Source organism: Manis javanica, chromosome 17, assembly GCF_040802235.1.
Source record: "Manis javanica isolate MJ-LG chromosome 17, MJ_LKY, whole genome shotgun sequence".
In the NCBI taxonomy this organism is placed as follows: domain Eukaryota; kingdom Metazoa; phylum Chordata; class Mammalia; order Pholidota; family Manidae; genus Manis; species Manis javanica.
In genome coordinates this window covers 8854956-8871863 of record NC_133172.1, presented here as the reverse complement: position 1 = coordinate 8871863, position 16908 = coordinate 8854956, and the positions used below count along the sequence as shown (strand labels likewise).

Sequence of the window (16908 nt, the reverse complement as noted above, 5' to 3'; positions counted from 1 at the left end):
CCTCAAATACAGATGTTGCTGTGTGTTGAGTCTGGGCTGGCTCTCTCCTTCCCTTTGCTGCTGGTATTATTCCACACCTTCCAGCGTTATTTCTGTCGAGAAGTTTGTCACCAGGCTAGTCATCTTCCCTTTGTAGATCATCTGCTGCTGCTTTTTGGTAGTTTTTAGGGTGTCCTCTTTGTCTTTAGTGTTCGGCAGTTCTGCTGCATGTCAGGGAGTGAATTCATTTTCATTTATTCTGCTCTGGCCTTGGAATGATTGGTTGTTATTAACCCCATGTCTTCAAGAATCAGACCTTTCAGCCTGGCATCATGTGCTTCTGCAGTCCCGGGAGCTCCTCCGTGATCTCCTTAGTATCCTGTCCTCCTGTAGTGTCTCCTCTTTCCTCATTTCCCTATTAGACACAGGCCTGGGACTTCTGCATCTGCTTCTCATATTTCCTCAATTTCTCAGTCATATTTTCCATGTCTTTATCTCTCTGTGCTGAATTTGGGGGGGAGTTCCTCAGATTGCTCTGCTGATTAATTATTCCTCTTTAGCACTGTTTAATCTGCTCTTCAACCTGCCAGTGAATTTTTATTTAAATGCCTTTCATTCTAGGTTTCATTCTAGGAATTCCAATTGCTTCTTTTAAAAGATATTTGTTCTTGTCTCATACTGACTTTTTCTTTTCTTGTGCTGGGTTTTCTCATCTCTCATTGTCCTGTTTTCTATTTGTTTGTTTTTTTTCTTTTAGTTCTTGGAGTGCTTCTCTAAGCTTGTGTGCAGAGATTTTCTTTCATTTCTTTAGTTGTCCTGTGGATGTCACAGCTCTTCTGGGGTCCCAGGTCTCCATTTCCTGTGAGCTCAAGGTCCTGTTCCTTTTCCCTTATGTCTACTTTGACCCCAGGTGCCAGCCTCTAAGGCAATGCTCTGTAATAGAAGTTTAATATAAGGCATATATAATTTAGAATTTTCTAGGAGCCACATTGATAAGTAGAGGCAGACAAAATTAATTTTAATAACATTTAACCCACTATATCTAAAATACCACTACAACATGTAATAATGTAAAACATTACAGATACATTCTTTCTTTTGATTTGCATTAAATCTCCTAAATTGACTGTGTATTTTATACTCACAGTGTGTCTCAGCTTGGGCCTCCCACAGTTCAAGCACTTCAGAGCCACATATGCCTTGCAGCTGCCGTATTGGGCGACAGCTCCCAGTCCTGTATCTGAGTCTGATTTTCCCCTAAGGCAGACCTGAGCTTGTACCTCCAAGTCGTCTTTGAGTTTTCACATTTTTCCTGGCAACTTGGGGTTTTACCTGTTTCTTGAGCTTGGCTATGTATTAAAAATTATCTTTTGTCATATTTGTATATGTTCATTGCTGGAGAAGAAGGTCGGTTCAGTCCATGAAGTTGCTGGAAATCTTTTAATTTATTCCCAACAACCACCTTATGATGGAGGTGCTCTTAGGCCCAACTTACAGAAGAGGAAATAGGCTTGTGGAGCTTAAGTGAATTCCCTGTGTTGACATGGCTGTTAAATGGCAGAGGACAGACCCAGATACAGGTCTGTTTGAAGTCCAAGTCCATGCTCTGTATGCTCCATGGCCATCTCATGATTTTGATTCCTCCTTGTTTGTTTTCAGGACTTAGAAACCACCGAGGGATCTCTCCTCCCCGATTCCTTGCAAGCCTCGCTCGTCTGGAGAGTAGCTCTTGGCCAAGATTTGGCAGCAGAGAGCCATGGACCAGAACAGTGCAGGGGAGGAGGGCGCCCATCCATCCGAGATACCCGTCCCTTCATTTTCTGAGAGTCAAGGACTCAACTGCAGCAATGCCCTCAACCAGGATCTGGGTCCCAGCTCCCGAGACCTGTTCTGTGCTGGCCTGAGTGGTTTGGACATGGACCCCAGCCTCCCAGCACCCAATGTGCCCAGCAAGGTGCTGGAGGACAACGTAGATGCTTTCTCCCTGTACTCTGGGGAGGACCGTGACTCCGTGAAGCTGCTGGAGAAGTATGCAGACCCGGAATCTCAGGCTTCTTTACAGGGTGAGGCTGTCCACCTGGGTCCCAGGGCCTGGTGGGCTGTGTGGAATTTCCTGGGCTAGCTACATGTTGATTCTGTGTAGATTGGTTAAGGAAACTTTCCTTATCTGTGGGTGAATGGGGAAGGACAGTCGCCTTTTGGTTTTCTGCTTGGGCATTGTTCCCAATTCACTAGTCAAGGAAACTGAATACTGATCCTAGGAAATAATGCTGAGAAATGTGGATGTTTGGACATATCCTAATCTTGGGTGTGGAGTGGGCAGACCTTTGAGGTGGTGAGAGACTTTCCTGCCCATGCCACATCTCAGAGGCTCTTCTCCTGTTTGCAGAATGAGCTAGGATCCTGTCCATTGGCTCCTTGGTTGTCTCTTCTTCCTAAGGATCAGTGTCTTCGTCTGCAAAGTGGGGGATGACAATACGCACTCTGCTTTCCCCAGAGTGACAGCGGTCAGAAGCAAAAGAAGAAGTGAATGTCAAAGCCCCTTGTAGATTATAAAGCACTGGACAGTGCGCAGATTTTTATCAATATTGTTTGAGTTAATGCCGGCAGCCCATTGATTTAGTTCTAAGTCTTCTCTTCAGCAAAGAGAGAACTAAGACAGTAATTAGAGTCCTTGCTTGTTGCCTTTTGCTTTGCCTTCACGCTTCCCACACAAGATAAACTCAGTTTTTGTTTTATCACGATATCCTTAGGTAAGATGCTTAGGTGGGTTGATGGAGTGAGAGTCACAGCACGTGCGGGGAAAGCCACATCTGGAGTGGCCCTGCAAACCAGATATTACTGCTGGTTGGATAAGCAGCTCACGAAGCCCCCTGAAGACTTGCTAAAATGAAAAACATCCGAGGCCCCCACTCCACGCAAGGTGCAGTGCTCCCGTGTTGCAACAGTGGCTAAATATAAATTCCTAGAATCGGGACATCCATGGTGCCGCCCTGGGCACTGGACAGGCCTGTGGGTACCGTAATTGGGGTTCTCAACCCCGTCCACAGAAATTAACATGAAAATGCCAGTGTGAAAATGTGTGCACATGTGTGCATTTTGCTGGCCAGAGAAACTGCAGCTTTCACTAGATTTTCGTAGGGGTCCATGCACCCCACCAAAAACTGTTACAAATCATTAACCTAGTTCAACATTTCCAAATTCATTTGAAATTGCATTTTTTTACCTTATTAAAAAAAAATCCACTGAAGATTAAGTTTTAACTCTTTATACTTACATAACTTAAATTCATAAATGCATATACTTATATTAGTCTTTAAATTAGAAAAGTAATGCATATTTATTTAAGAAAATGAAGAAGGGTAACAAGAAAAATCCCCACCCTGGCTCCCACACAAAGATTTTTTTAAAACATGGATGAAATCACTCAGAAAGACATGGTTTTGCAGAAATTAAGTGGACATTTCTATTTGAAAATTTTAAACCTTAGTATATTTGCTTTCATATATAAAGGTAGAATATTCAGTTATCGTTGTAACGATTACTCCGTGGTGTTGGGTGGCCATATTCTTGCTGGTTAGACTGTTACGGTGTTTCTGTGAGCAACTTCTTACACGTGTTTTCTCTTGGATCGGTTCTTTGAGCGTATTCCTAGCAGTGGGTTTGTCCGTCAGGGACGCACACAGCTGGAGAGCGCCTGGAACCCGGCCTCCGGGGAAGGGCAGGCGGCTTGCTGGGCCGGTGACTCGTTTGCCTCTTTGTCAGGGTCCTTGCTAATCTTTTGAAGCAACATTTTGTTTTCTAGTTTAATTAAATTGCTTTAATGAGCATTTTAAAAGTAACTCAGCAAGGCTGGGGACTTGCCCCGGAAGGAGTCCTGTTTTTCCTCATTTACACTGTTGGAGTCATTTGACCGCTGGGGACAGTGATTTCCCACAGGAGGAGAATGTAGATCAGGCAGGTGAAGTCACAGGAGGCAGCGGCCAGAGGCAGGTCGGGACGAGAGGCCGGGCCTGGAGGCCCAGCCCGGGCTCCGTGCTGCTGGGTCTCTCCGCTGGGTCTCAGGCTCAGACGCTGAGCACTCTGGCTCCTGAAGCTGAGCCCCTCCGCTCCCCACAAGCTGGCCTGTTGGATTCTTGGATCCCACCTCTGCGGAGTCCCAGATAAATGGTGTCATAAAGCCCCTGCCGCCACAGCACCCTAGTCTTTAGAAGCCTTCCAGGCCACAACTGTCCTGAGTGTGGCCTCTGACTGGGCGCCGTCCTGCAGCGTGGCCGGGCCAGGGTCCTTACTCTCCCCACTGCCCAGTCTAGGCCTTGTTCTCTCTGTGAATTAAGGTGCTGGAGATGGAGAAAGGGTTCCCGGGCCTCTCTTCCCGCGTCTACTGCGGTTCTGAGAGTCGGGGAGCGCTTTAGCCGAGCTCTTCCATGTCCCCAGGTGTCTCTAACGTGGCTTTCTCCTGTTTGTTTAGACCTGAGGCTGGCCGTGCTTCAGGTGCCTGGAGAGGCTGACAAAGGAGACAGGGCCACCTCCGGGAGCGCAGGGAAAGAAGAGCAGCATCACACTTCGCCTCAGAAGCTGCTTCTGGACTGCAGCGTCTGCGGGAAGGTGTTCAGCAGCACCAGCTCCCGGAGCAAGCACTACCTCACGCACAGCCAGGAACGGAAACACGTTTGCGGAATCTGCAGCAAGGCCTTTAAGCGCAAGGACCACCTGTATGTAGGAGTGTGGTCACCAACGTCTGTGCAGGGGCCTGGGGTCGGGGGGCATGTTCCTAGGTCATTCTCATCACCTCCCAGATGAGCCCGACACACCGTGTCGGTGTTGGGTCCCTGTGACCCGTGCTTAGATGAGGACTCCGTGTCTGGGGACAGGTCTGCCACTGCCTGAACAGGTCACCCTTGTGAGCTCCCAAAGTCACACCAATGAGAAAATCATTGCCTTGATTTGCAGATGGGACGTCTCAAGGCAATTTTGTCATGCAGGGAATCGCGTTAACTTTATAGAGAAATATTTGGAGACAGTGGTAGGAGCCTGAGGAGAACCAGCCCGTGTTTATTTGAGGAACATGTACCGGGACTCCACAGGGCATGAGGGATTCCAAAATCCCTGTGTCTAGAACATGGCAGTGTAGCATTAACTCTTGTCTTTTTTAACTCCTTATTTTTTTTTTAACTCTTGATTTTAAGAAGAAAGCCCATTAAAAGAGTCTGGAGCAGAATTCCTTTTGTTCCTAATGTCTGGTAAATGATAAGCTTTTCCTGCTATGAGGAAGGACAGACAGACTTTCCCAAACCAAGAGACTGGCAAGTGGGAGACAGCAGTCCATTGCTTTTTGTTGTTGTTGTTGGTATCATTAATCTACAATTACATGAAGAACATTGTTTACTAGGCTCCCCCCTTCACCAAGTCCCCCCACAAACCCCATTACAGTCACTGTCCATCAGCGTAGTAAGATGCTGTAGAATCACTACTTGTCTTCTCTGTGTTGTACAGCCCTCCCCAAGCCCCCCCTACATTATACATGCTAATCATAATGCCCTTTTCTTCCCCCGCCACCCGCTTATCCCTACCATTTGTAACAACATGGATGGAGCTAGAGTCCATTGCATTTTATATGGTCCTGGCCTTCCCACGGGGCTTTGACTGACCCCCCTTCCTACTCATCCTCTCACCAAGCCCCCTCCCACCCCCAGGGAAAGGCCGTGATTTGCTCATGTCACAGACCGGTTAACAGTGGAGCTGGAGATTGGGTCTCTCCCACTCTCCTCCGATGGAGGCCGGGCTGACCTTTGGGGAAGGGCTCTGTCATTTATCAGACATGCCCCATGTGCCCCATTATTTGGACTGTCTGGAGTAGGGCTATTGGGAATGCGGAGGGTGATTTACTTATCTGTTTATGTTATTAATGTAGATATGAGTATGACATAGTCATTGTGCATATTTGTATTCATTTATATTATAGGAGGCACATTTGGCTGTTTCCTAGAAAGTTCTGGTTGGGCATCTGTAAATTGTATTTTTTTCCTATGGGGGTTTTCAGGCAGCTGTCTCCTTATAGGAATTCTATGGTAGGGGAAGGACTCCTTTCATAAAGGCAGGATCCTTGGATCCTCCCGAAATGAGCTTTTCCTCAAATGTATTCTGCAAAACTTTAGTTCTTGAGGGCACAAAGAGGGGCTATTTCAAAAAACAGTTCTGTGGGCAACTATGTTTCAGAGACATGGCAAGTTAAATAGATGACCCTCTAACTATCTACCTGCTATGTGGCTTTTAAATTTGCTCCCGTGAACCTCCAAGAAGCAAATGGTGTTTTGTCAGAACAGACTTGCCAGCTGAGCCCAAGTTCTCAGGGAGCTACTGTGGAGGGCTGGTGTTCCTGGGGAACCCATTCTGGGGAACTCTGGCCTGGCTTCTGTTGATTTTTCTCTCAGATAAGGGGTTTGCTTAACAGTGAGGGAGAGGGGCACCTCTTCCAGATGCTTTGACTGTAGCCGGGGGCTGAGTGCAGGTTCTGAACTGTGGTTCTGACCTCCACTGCCCCTTGGGAGCACTGTGGGGGGAGTCAGCCTCGGGACCCTGCAGTGGGAGGCTGAGCCCCAGTGACCTCTGACTCCCTTCTCGTGTGTGACTCCAGGACTAGGCACATGCTCACCCACCAGCAGACCAAGCCCTTTGCATGCATGGAGCAGAGCTGCAGCAAGAGCTACTGTGATGACTGCTCCCTGCACCGGCACTACCAGGTCCAGCACGGCTTGTGCATCCTGAAGGAGCCCCCCCCACAAGGAAGAAGCCTGTGGGGACTCCGCTCCTGCCCACGAGGTGGCCGGCCAGCCTGCTGCGGATGGCCTGCGGTCCCTGGTGCCTCCAGAAGCCAGGACCCCGGGCCCCCTTTTGCCCAACCGAGAGCCCCTGCGCTCTACTGTGAGCAGCACGGTCCACCAGGAGATCTTTTCTCCCGGCCCGGTCCTGGCCGGGCCCTCAGATGACAGGGAAGGGAAAAACACAGCCTGTCCCTACCCCTGCACCCCAGCGGCCCCAGGGACCCTGGGCACTGATGTTCCCAAAGAGTGTCATCCCCTGTGGAAGGAGCCCGCCGCTGGGTTCACCGCCATTCACTCCAGGGAAGCAGAGGATGTTGGTCCAGACCCAGCTGAGTTGGAGCGGCCACCCCAGCTGCCGCCCACCCTGGAGAGCTGGCAGGAGGCCGGGCCTTCGGTGGACCCCCCACAGGACTCAAAGTCCAAGCTGACGATATCCAACAGGATCCAGGTACCTGACTTTATGCTGTGAGATGAGAGTCTCACTCATCACTTGTTTCCGAATTTGAGTCGTCCAGGCATTTTACTTAGTGCCTGTGCGTCCTCAGACCCAGTTTTACAGAGGGGAAGTGAAGGTTCAGGGAGATCGTGGCCCCCCCCCAACCTCCCCCACAGAAAAGCCAGGATGAAGGCTTTGCAAGTCGCTGGGACGCCCTGTGTCACCTTTCCTCGCTGAGTTTTTTCTGCTTGCCCTCCTTCTGCCCATTCTTCCTCTGGGTTTGCCCCTCAAATTCTCCAGACGATATAAAGGGAGAGTTCCTTCCCCCTCAGTATTCCTGCATGAGATGCCATCTCTGGCTGTGGGGCAGGGGTGCCCACATGTGTCAGCGCTTGTGCAGCATTAGCCTGGTTCCTGCCCAGGTGGTGGCCACGAGGACCTGGGCGCCATGCTGTCAGCCGCTTCTCTTTGTGATATGCTGAGGTCTAGCACCTGAAAGCTGCATCCTTTTTTTTTTTTTAAACAGCTTTAATATTCATGTGCCATCTAACCATTTTAAATCACATCATCTGGTGACTTTTAGTATACTCAAGAAGGTTGTGCACCATTACCACTTTTTTCAGAACATTTTCATCACCCCAGAAATTAACCCGACACTCTTAGTTGTCCCCCCAGGTCTCCCCATAACCTCCCAGCCCCTGGCACCATGAATCTACCTCTGTCTCTATGGATTTGCCTGCTCTGGACACTTCATATAGTAGAAATCATGCACTGTGGCCTTTCATGTCTGCCTTCTTCCACTCAGCATAATGTTTTCAAAGTTCATTCATGTTGTAGCATATGCCAGGCTTTGCTCCTTTTTATAGCTGAGTAATACTCCATTGTGTGGATACATCACATTTTGTTTATTTATATTTATTCATCAGTTGATCGCCATTTGGGTTGTTTCCACTTGGCCATCGTGAATAGTGCCTCTGTGAGCATTTGTACAAGTTTTTGTGGAGACATACATTTTCATTTCTCTTGGGAATGACCTAGGGGTGGGACAATTAGTTCATGGGGTAGCTCTGTACTTAACCATCTGAGAAGCTGCCAGGCTTTTCCAAAGCAGTTGTGCCCTTTCACATCCCCATCCTCAGGGGACGAGGGCTCCGATTTCTCCACAGCCTCATCAGCACTTGCTATTGTCCAATTTTTTTTTTTTACCATGGCCATTCTAGTGGATGTGAGGTGCTACCTCATCATGGTCTGACTCACGAGGCTCTAACGGCTGGTGGTGCTGAGCATCTTTTCATGTGCTTATCGGCCATTCATGTCTTCTTCGGTTTGGTGTCTGTTCATATCATTTGCCCATTTTTGAACTGGGTTATTTGAGTTTTGTTGAGCTGTAAGAGTTCTTTATGTATTATACATACAAGGCCCTTATGAGATGTATAACATGTAATGATTTTCTCCCATTCTGTGGGTTCTTACTTTCTTGATGGTGTACCTTGATGCAGGGAAGTTTTACGTTTTGGTAAGTCCAGTTTGTTCTCTTTCTGTGTCATCCAAGAAAGCATGGCCTAATCCAAGGTAATGGAGTCACACCTGTGTTCTCTTCTCGGCACTTTGTAGTTTTAGTCCTTGCATATGCCTCATTTTGATATGTCAGCTCAGATGTATTTTCATCTTCAGGATGGAAATACCTTCCGGCTCCCTGATCCAGTGAAGGAGGAGAGCACGGCAGGCGGATGGTAAGTTCAGAAGCCCCTCCCTGCCGGGCCTGGGGGCTCAACCCCTCGGGAGTCCTCTGGGGGCTTTTATGTGCTGGCCTTGGGCGAGTGAGCTCTGGATGCTTCAGCCCTGAAGAGGTGCCCGCCAGGCCATGAAGGAAGGGGGTATTATCTCCATTTCTGGGGATTCATCGAGAGTTGTCAGTGGATCAGACTTAAAAGCAAAAAAAGAAAAAAACAGGTGGAGTCCCCTTCCCCAGTTCATCCCCCCTGCCGTGTCTCTCCACAGTAACCAGCAAAATGGAGGCCCTGCAGACTGGGCAGAGCCAAGGTGCACGTATGTCTGCAAGAATTGCAGCCAGATGTTTTATACAGAGGAAGGGCTGACCAGCCATATGTGTTTTCGCAGCGACCAGTGGCTGTCACCTCGAAGGAAGCAGGACCAACAGGTGAAGGTGCGCGTGCAGTAGGTTCTGTGCTCTCAGGGCGCTCACAGGCTTTGGGGCAGGGAGTAAGTCACTGGGTGTCATTGTCTCAGCATGGAGGTGTCCTCCCAGGGAAGCCTGGGCAGGGACCAGGGGTCAGGGTGCGCTGCTCTGGAGGGCAGGCCAGCGCTTGAGCCTGGAGCGTCCCCTCTGCTGCCTGCCTATGGTTCCTCATAGGCTGCCATCTCTTCTCTGTCAGTTTTTGGGTGTCCAGCATGGAGTTTTTCAAGCCTCTGAGACAGGCGCTGAGGCCGGAGGTGGAGGCACAGAGCCCCCCAGAAGCCTGGAAACCCTCGACGGCATGAGCACAGCTCCTCTGGGGACGCCTGCATCGGAGCCTGTGGGCCCAGTGAGCCAGCCCCTGGGGAGCACAGCCAAGGTGGGTACTGGTGGGTCCACTTCCTTCCCACTGCTTCCTGCACAACCTGCCAGGGGAAGCCATGGGCAGAGCCCAAACCAAGCGCCACAAAAAATCTCTCCAGAACAGCTTGTCTTGCGCGTTCATTCATCCACCTTCCATGCCGGCCCTGTGGGGGCAGTGCTGAGGACACCATGGTGACAGGGACGGCCCCAGCCTGGCGTCCTGGGGCTGCCAGTCCAGGTGAGTAGATGGACCCATGCCAGACAGTGAGGACTCAGACTGGGCGGGGCTGGGAGGGGGAGCAGAGGGACTGAGGGGACCCCAGAGACCCTGCCTGAGGAGGTCAAGGAGGACTTCCTGGAGGGGATCAGAGCTGAGACCTGGAGGATGAGGAGCAGTAAGACTGGTAGAAAGAGGGGAGATTGTGTGGAGGTGGGTAAGAGATAAAAGTTCAAGGGATCAGCCATTGCAGCCTGGACTGGAGGGTCCCACCTGGTGAAGCCCCCTCCAGGCCAGGCGACAGGGTGCATAGATGCCCTTGTCCATCTCATGGAGCTGCGGTCATTTTTCATCTTGTGGTGCTGTTGCACTGCATCTCCGGCCCCATCTCTAAGTGCCGGTCATTTTAACAAGTTGACGCTGGCCTCATACATCTCCGAAACCCTTTGTATCAGGGCCTCTCCCTGGGGGCGTGGGCACATGAGGAAGCTTCCCGCATCACACGTCCATGCCGAGAGTCTGGGGTCTGGCTCGGGCGTGGTGGCCCCGCTCGGCTCCCTTGCTGAGGCCGGCTCCGACAGGGGTGTTGGGTGTTATGTTTCCCTCTGGCTCCATGGGCAGTGCCCTTGCCTATCCGCGCGCCCCCTTGAAGACTGAACTGTGCACACGTGGCCTAAAGTCACCCCCTGTGGCTTTGAATTCTCTTCTCCAGGGACAAGACAGAGACGGGGAGGAGAGTAGCCAGCCCAGAAAGCGGAGAAAGTGCCTGCGGCCCAAGGCATCGCTCCTGCCTCCCGCTCCTTCTGCCTTTGGGGAGCCGGGCCCCGAAGGAGGCCACCAGCGCTGCCTGTGGTCTCCGGTGCTCCCGGTGGACGACTCCCTGCAGGGATCGTTCCAGTGCTCTCCCGATATGCCACCCCTGGTGCTGAGCCCCATCCGGGAGGGGTCTGGGCTGTATTTAAACACTGTTCCATGTCCACTCAGGATGATTCTGACAAAGTCATCGGCAGCAAGCTTGGTGAGTGAGGCTCAGGCCTGTCATCTCTGACCATCACACGGCAGGCCTGCTATGGGCAGATGCAACTCGACATGTAGCATTTGATCCAGGGGTTCTCTCTGGTCTGCAGCTGTGTCTGGCCTGGGGGTCCCATGGCTGCTCAGAGGTATCCCAGGACGATGTGGAACCAGCAGCCTTCTAGGTGCTGAGAATTTTACAGGCAGAAGGAAAATATGGAGGCCATGTAGCCTGACCACCCTTCTGCCCGTCCTCTTGAATAATTTTGTTAGCAGCTTTATTGGTACATAATTCACATACCATATGAATCACCCATTTAAAATATACAGTTTTTTAGTAAATTCATAGACTTGTGCATCTATCACACCATGTAATTTTAGAGCAATTTCATCACCCTAGAAGCAGCACTGTATCCATTAGCAGTCACCCCTCCCCACAGCCCCCATCTCCCCAGCCCTGGGCAACCACTGATCATCTCTAATCATCATGGATGCACCTACTCTGGACATTGCATATAATTGGAATCATACAGTACGTGACATTTGGTGTTTAATTGTTCATTTAGCATAATGTTTTCAAAGTTCATCCATGTTACAGCATATACAGTGTTTCAATCCTTTTTATGGCTGAATAATATCCCATCATGTGGATACACAAAATTTTATCCATTTATACCTGGTGAGTATTTGGGCTGTTTCCATCTTTTAATTATCATGAGTAATACGGTTATGAACATTCACATACAAGTTTTTGTTGGACAAAGGCTTTCATTTCTCTTGAGTTTATGCCTAGAAGTAGAATTGCTGGGTCACAGGGTAACTATGTTTAATGGTTTAATGCCAGACTGTTTTCCAAAATGGCTGAGCCATGGGAATAAATTTCCATGCACATTGCATGCAAGTTCCAGTTTTCCACACCCTTGTCAGTGATTCTTACCTTTTTCAATTATAACTCTCCTAGTGGGCATAAGATATCTCATTGTGGTTTTGATGTGCATTTCTCCAATGGCTAATGATGTTGATATCTTTCAATGTGCTTATTGTCCATTTGTGTATTTTCTCCGAAGAAATATCTATTCAGATCCTTTGCCCCTTTTTTAATTGACTTATTATCTTCGTATTACTGAGTTGTAAGAGCTCCTTATATATTGTGGACGCAAGCCCCTTATTAGATATATGATTTGGGAATTCTCTCCTGTTTCATGTCCTGTCTTTTCATTTTATTTATGGTATTTGCGGTACAAGAGTTTTTATTTTTTGTCACTTGTGCTTTTGGTGTTGTATCTGCAGTTTTGCCTGACTAAAAATCACAATTGCTTTTCTTAAGTCAGTTAAGAAAAGAGAAGAAATATGCAATTATGCTACTTTTACTCCTTTCTCTTCAAAGAGTTTTATATTTTAACTCTTACATTTAGGTCTTTGACCGATTTTAAGTTAACTTTTATATATTATGTGAGGTTGAAGTCTAAATTCATTCCTTTGCTTGTGGATATCAGTTGTTCCAGCACCATTTGTTAAAGAGATTATTCTTCCCCCCATTGAGCTGGTGTGGTAGCTTAGTGGAAAATCAACTGACCATAGTTTTAGATTTTAGATTTTTCTTCTTTTTTAATACAGACAGTTACAACTATAAGTTTCCTCAGAGCATTGCTTTAGCCACATTCCATAAGTTTTAGTATGTTATATTCTTCTTTCCATTTATCTCAAAGTATTTCCTAATTTCTCTTTTGATTTCTTCTTAAATACACTGATTATTGAGGAGTGTGTTGTTTTATTTCCACATATTTGTGAATTTTCCAAATTGTCCACTCAGGACAATACATGTGTTGCTGCACAATATAATTCTATTGTAGTCAGAGAACGTGCTTTGTATTAAGTTGGTCCTTTTAAATTTATTGAGACATGTTTTATGAGCTAGAATATCTTCTGTCCTGAAGAATATCCCATGTGCGCTTAAGAATATATTCTACTGATGTTGGGTGGAATGCACCAAAAATGTTTCTATGTCTTGTAATATTCTGTGTGGTTGTCCTATCCATTACGGCAAGTACTGAAATCTCCAGCTATTGTTTTGAATTGTTTATTTCATACTTAATTGTGTCAGTTTCTGCTTCATGTATTTTTCGACTCTGTTTTTACGTCCATATATGCTTATAATTGTCATATCTTTCTGATGGTGTGATTGTTTTTTTCATGAAGTGACTACAATGTTCTTTATCATCACTGCAATAATTTTATCATTATCTCTAGTTTTTTTTTAAAGCCTAATTAGCCTAACATTAGTACCATTCTGCCTCTTTTATGGTTGTTTACTTGGTATATTTTTTCTGTCCTTGTATTTTCAACCTGCTTGTGTTTTTTAAAATAAACCATGTCTCCTATAGATAATATTAGTGGGATCATACATTTTTTATCCAATCTGACAAACTCTGCATTTTGATTGGTTTATTTAATCCAGTGTCATTTAATGTTACATTGTTATAGGGAGGTTTACATTTGCCATTATGCTTCTGATTGTATGCACCTTGCCTTTTTCTCCTTCTGTTCCTCTATTCTGGCTTTCTTTTGTATTAAGTGTTTTCTATTGTAACATTTTAATTCCTTTAGTTTTTCATTTTTTTCTTAGTCATTTCTTAGTGGTTGCTCTAGGACTTAAAACTACATCTTAATGTCATCAGAATCTGTTCAGATGTATAATAACTTACAGTGAAATACAGAAACATTACTCCAATATAGCTCTATTTCTCCTAACCCTTTTTCTCTTATTATTTATATAAGTACTTTATATATATATTTCATTTTCTGTATGTGTGTGTATATATATATATATATATATATATAAAAATCCAGCAATACATTGTTTAGTTCTTACATTATACTATTTTGTATTATGTAACAAAAACTGAGAGAATAAAAGAAAGCAAGCATTATTTATACAATTTGTTATGTAACATTTTTAGTTGCCGTTTTTCATCTCTTCATTTATTTATTCCTGTGGATTTGAGTTACTGTATGGAGTGTTATTCCTCTACTCCAGTGCATCTCCCCTCTGTTGTGCTGTTGTTGTCATATATATGTTTATAAATTACAGGCCTATAACACTAGTGTTTCATGCACTTACTTTTTAAGTAAATTAAGAAAAAAAATATGCAATTATACTGCCTTTTATAATTACCTACATAAGTAGATTTACCAGTGTTTTGTGTTTGTTTGGATTCAGGTTACTATCTGACGTCTTTTTTTTCTTTCAGTCTGAGGAACTTCCTGTAGTATTTATTTTCATTGTGGAGGTGTAATTCACATGTCATACAATTCATCCCTTTAAAGTATACAATACAGTGGTGGTTGATATATTCTCAGAGCTGTGCAACCATTGCTACCATCAATTTCCAGATATTTTCATCATGTCCCAAAGAAGCCCTGTACTCAACAGTCACTCTTGTCCCTCCCCTCCTGACCCTGTCCCCAGCCATAGGTAACCACTAATCTACCTTCTGTCCTGTAGGCTCGGCTCTTCTGGACATTTCATATAAGTGGGAATCATACAATGTGTGCTTCTTTGTGTCTTCTTTCAGTTAGCATGAAAACTTAGGGTTTCACCCATGTTGTGTATATCAGAACTTCATTTCTTTTCATGGCTGAATAATTCTCTCCCTTTACGGTTCTTTATAAGACAGGTCTGCTAGCAATAAGTTTCCTCGGTTTTTATTGACCTCAGGATGTCTATTTTCACCTTCATTTTTGAAAGGTAATTTGCTGGATATAAGATTCTTGGTTGAGTTTTTACTTCCAGCAATGAGATCTTGTTGTCCCACTGCCTTCCAACTGCTATCATGTCTGATGACAAGTCAGCTGTTAATCTTACTATAGTGTGCATGTAGATCACGTTATTTTTCTCTTTTTGCTTTGAAGGTCTTTCTCTTTGGCTTTCAGTATTTTGCCTATGATGTACCCAGATCTAGAGCTCTTTGTGTTTATCCTACTTGGAGTTTATAGAGTTTCTTGGATGTATGTATTGTTTTTGCATTACATTTTGGACATTTTCTGCCAAAATGTCTAAATTAAATATTTTTCTGTTCCTTTCTCCACTTCTCCTTGTATTCCCATTACATGTGTTGCTGCACTTATTGATGCCCCACATTTCTCTGTGGCTTTTCATTTTCCTTCATTCATTTTTCTCTCTGTTTTTCAAAATCCATCACCTCCATGGATCTATCTTTAAGTTGACTGCTGGTTACTTCTGCCAGCTCAAATCTACATTTTGGTTATTGTCCTTTCTTAACTCCAAGATTTCCATTTGGTTCTCTTTTTTTTTAAAACAATTTCTACCTCTTAATAGTATTCTCTCTTTGATGAGGATTTTTCACTGTGCCTTCCTTTAGCTCTTTAGGCATGAGAGCTGGGGGGAGAGGGAGCCCCTGTGTCCCTGGCTGCACCTCCCTGGAGTAGAGCCCTCCAAGTAGAGCTTCTGATGCACAGAGCATGGGGCTGGTGGGTAAGGGAACAAGTCACGGCTCAGATGCCACAAACTCGCTATTCTTACCGACATTTACTCAGTTGTCCTGAATGAATATTTCTTAAAATGCTGTATGCCTTTAGGATAACTTCCAGAGAATTTAACTGCTTTTAAAATAATTTTTACCAGATAATTTGTTGTTTTACTGCGTTTTTTTACTGTCCTTTCAGAAGTCCTTGTCCTCTTCCACATGATCTTTTTAAAAAATTTTATTGTTACAAGAAGAGGTAACATAAGACCTACACTCTTAACAAATGTTTTAAGTGTTCCGTATAGTATTGTTGGCAGTGCCATACTGCAGATCTCTAGACTTTATTCATCTTGCTTAACTGAGACTTTACATTCCTTGGTTAGTAACTCCCCATTTCCCACGACCCTAACCCTGGCCACCACCATTCCACCCTTTGGTTATATGGATTTAACTATTTTAGATACTACATGTGTGAAGTGCATTCATGCAGTATTTCTCTTTCTGTGACTGGCTTATTTCATTTAATGTTCTCAAGGGCTTCATCTATGTTGTTGCATATTGCAAAATTTCTTTTTAAGGATAAATAGGATTCCATTGTATGTATAAACCACATATTCTTTACCCATTCATATGTTGATGGTCATCTTGGTTTTTTCCACATCTTAGCTATTGTGAATCTTGTTGCAGTGACCATGGGAGTGCAGGTGTCTCTCTGAGAGCCTGATTTCAGTCCTTCTGGGTCAATACCCACAAGTGGGGTTCCTGGATCATACAGTAGTTCTATTGTCAGTGTTCTGAGGGAGCTCCTGACCTTGCAGTCTTGGAAACCCTGCTTTCAGCTGCTCTACAAAGGCAGGCAGAAGGGGCCCCTGCATCACTTCCAGTCAGTGTTCCTGAAGCTTTCTGTTGCGTGTTTTCTAGATCTAGTGGATGACTCTTCTGGCATCTGTGCGATCGAGGATGACACGGAGCTCAGCACTGAACCGTGAGTTGGAACAGACTTAGAACCTCGGGGTCCTTCCAAAGTGGGGATATTTTTACCCTCCTTGTGTTCCCCCAGAGCTCCTTCCTCCCAGGGGGGTTACTACTCTCCGGGAGAGAAGTGGTAGATTTCTCTGGGTATATGTGGAAAGTTCCTACAATATTCCTTCTTCCTGGGCATCCCATAGTTGGGCCAACGGGGACAAATGCCCAGGACCCTGGGGTTCTAGGTAGAATTGGTGATGGCACACGTGAGACTTGAGTATCCATGGAATGTGACTAGATGGATGTGGCCATGGATGTAGAAGCATGCCAGGCATCAGCAAACACCTCCCCTGTCCTGGACCCCTAGAGGGGCACCTGAGGCCAGAAGCCTGGTGATAAAGAAAATTGGAGGAAGGGAGTGTAGC

At 45.9% G+C, this 16908-nt stretch overlaps 1 protein-coding gene across 1 annotated transcript in view; it reads left to right on the top strand.

The window, feature by feature from the left end:
* The window catches only part of LOC140847134 (zinc finger protein 541-like), a 38458-nt gene that overhangs the window by 10277 nt on the left and 11273 nt on the right, over nt 1–16908 (top strand). The window contains 10 exon segments of the mRNA XM_073226370.1: nt 1639–2042; nt 4451–4694; nt 6617–6764; nt 6766–7251; nt 8914–8972; nt 9241–9406; nt 9636–9815; nt 10729–10978; nt 10981–11034; nt 16439–16502. Coding sequence (XP_073082471.1) covers nt 1736–2042; nt 4451–4694; nt 6617–6764; nt 6766–7251; nt 8914–8972; nt 9241–9406; nt 9636–9815; nt 10729–10978; nt 10981–11034; nt 16439–16502 — 1958 coding nt within the window. The 5' untranslated portion in view covers nt 1639–1735.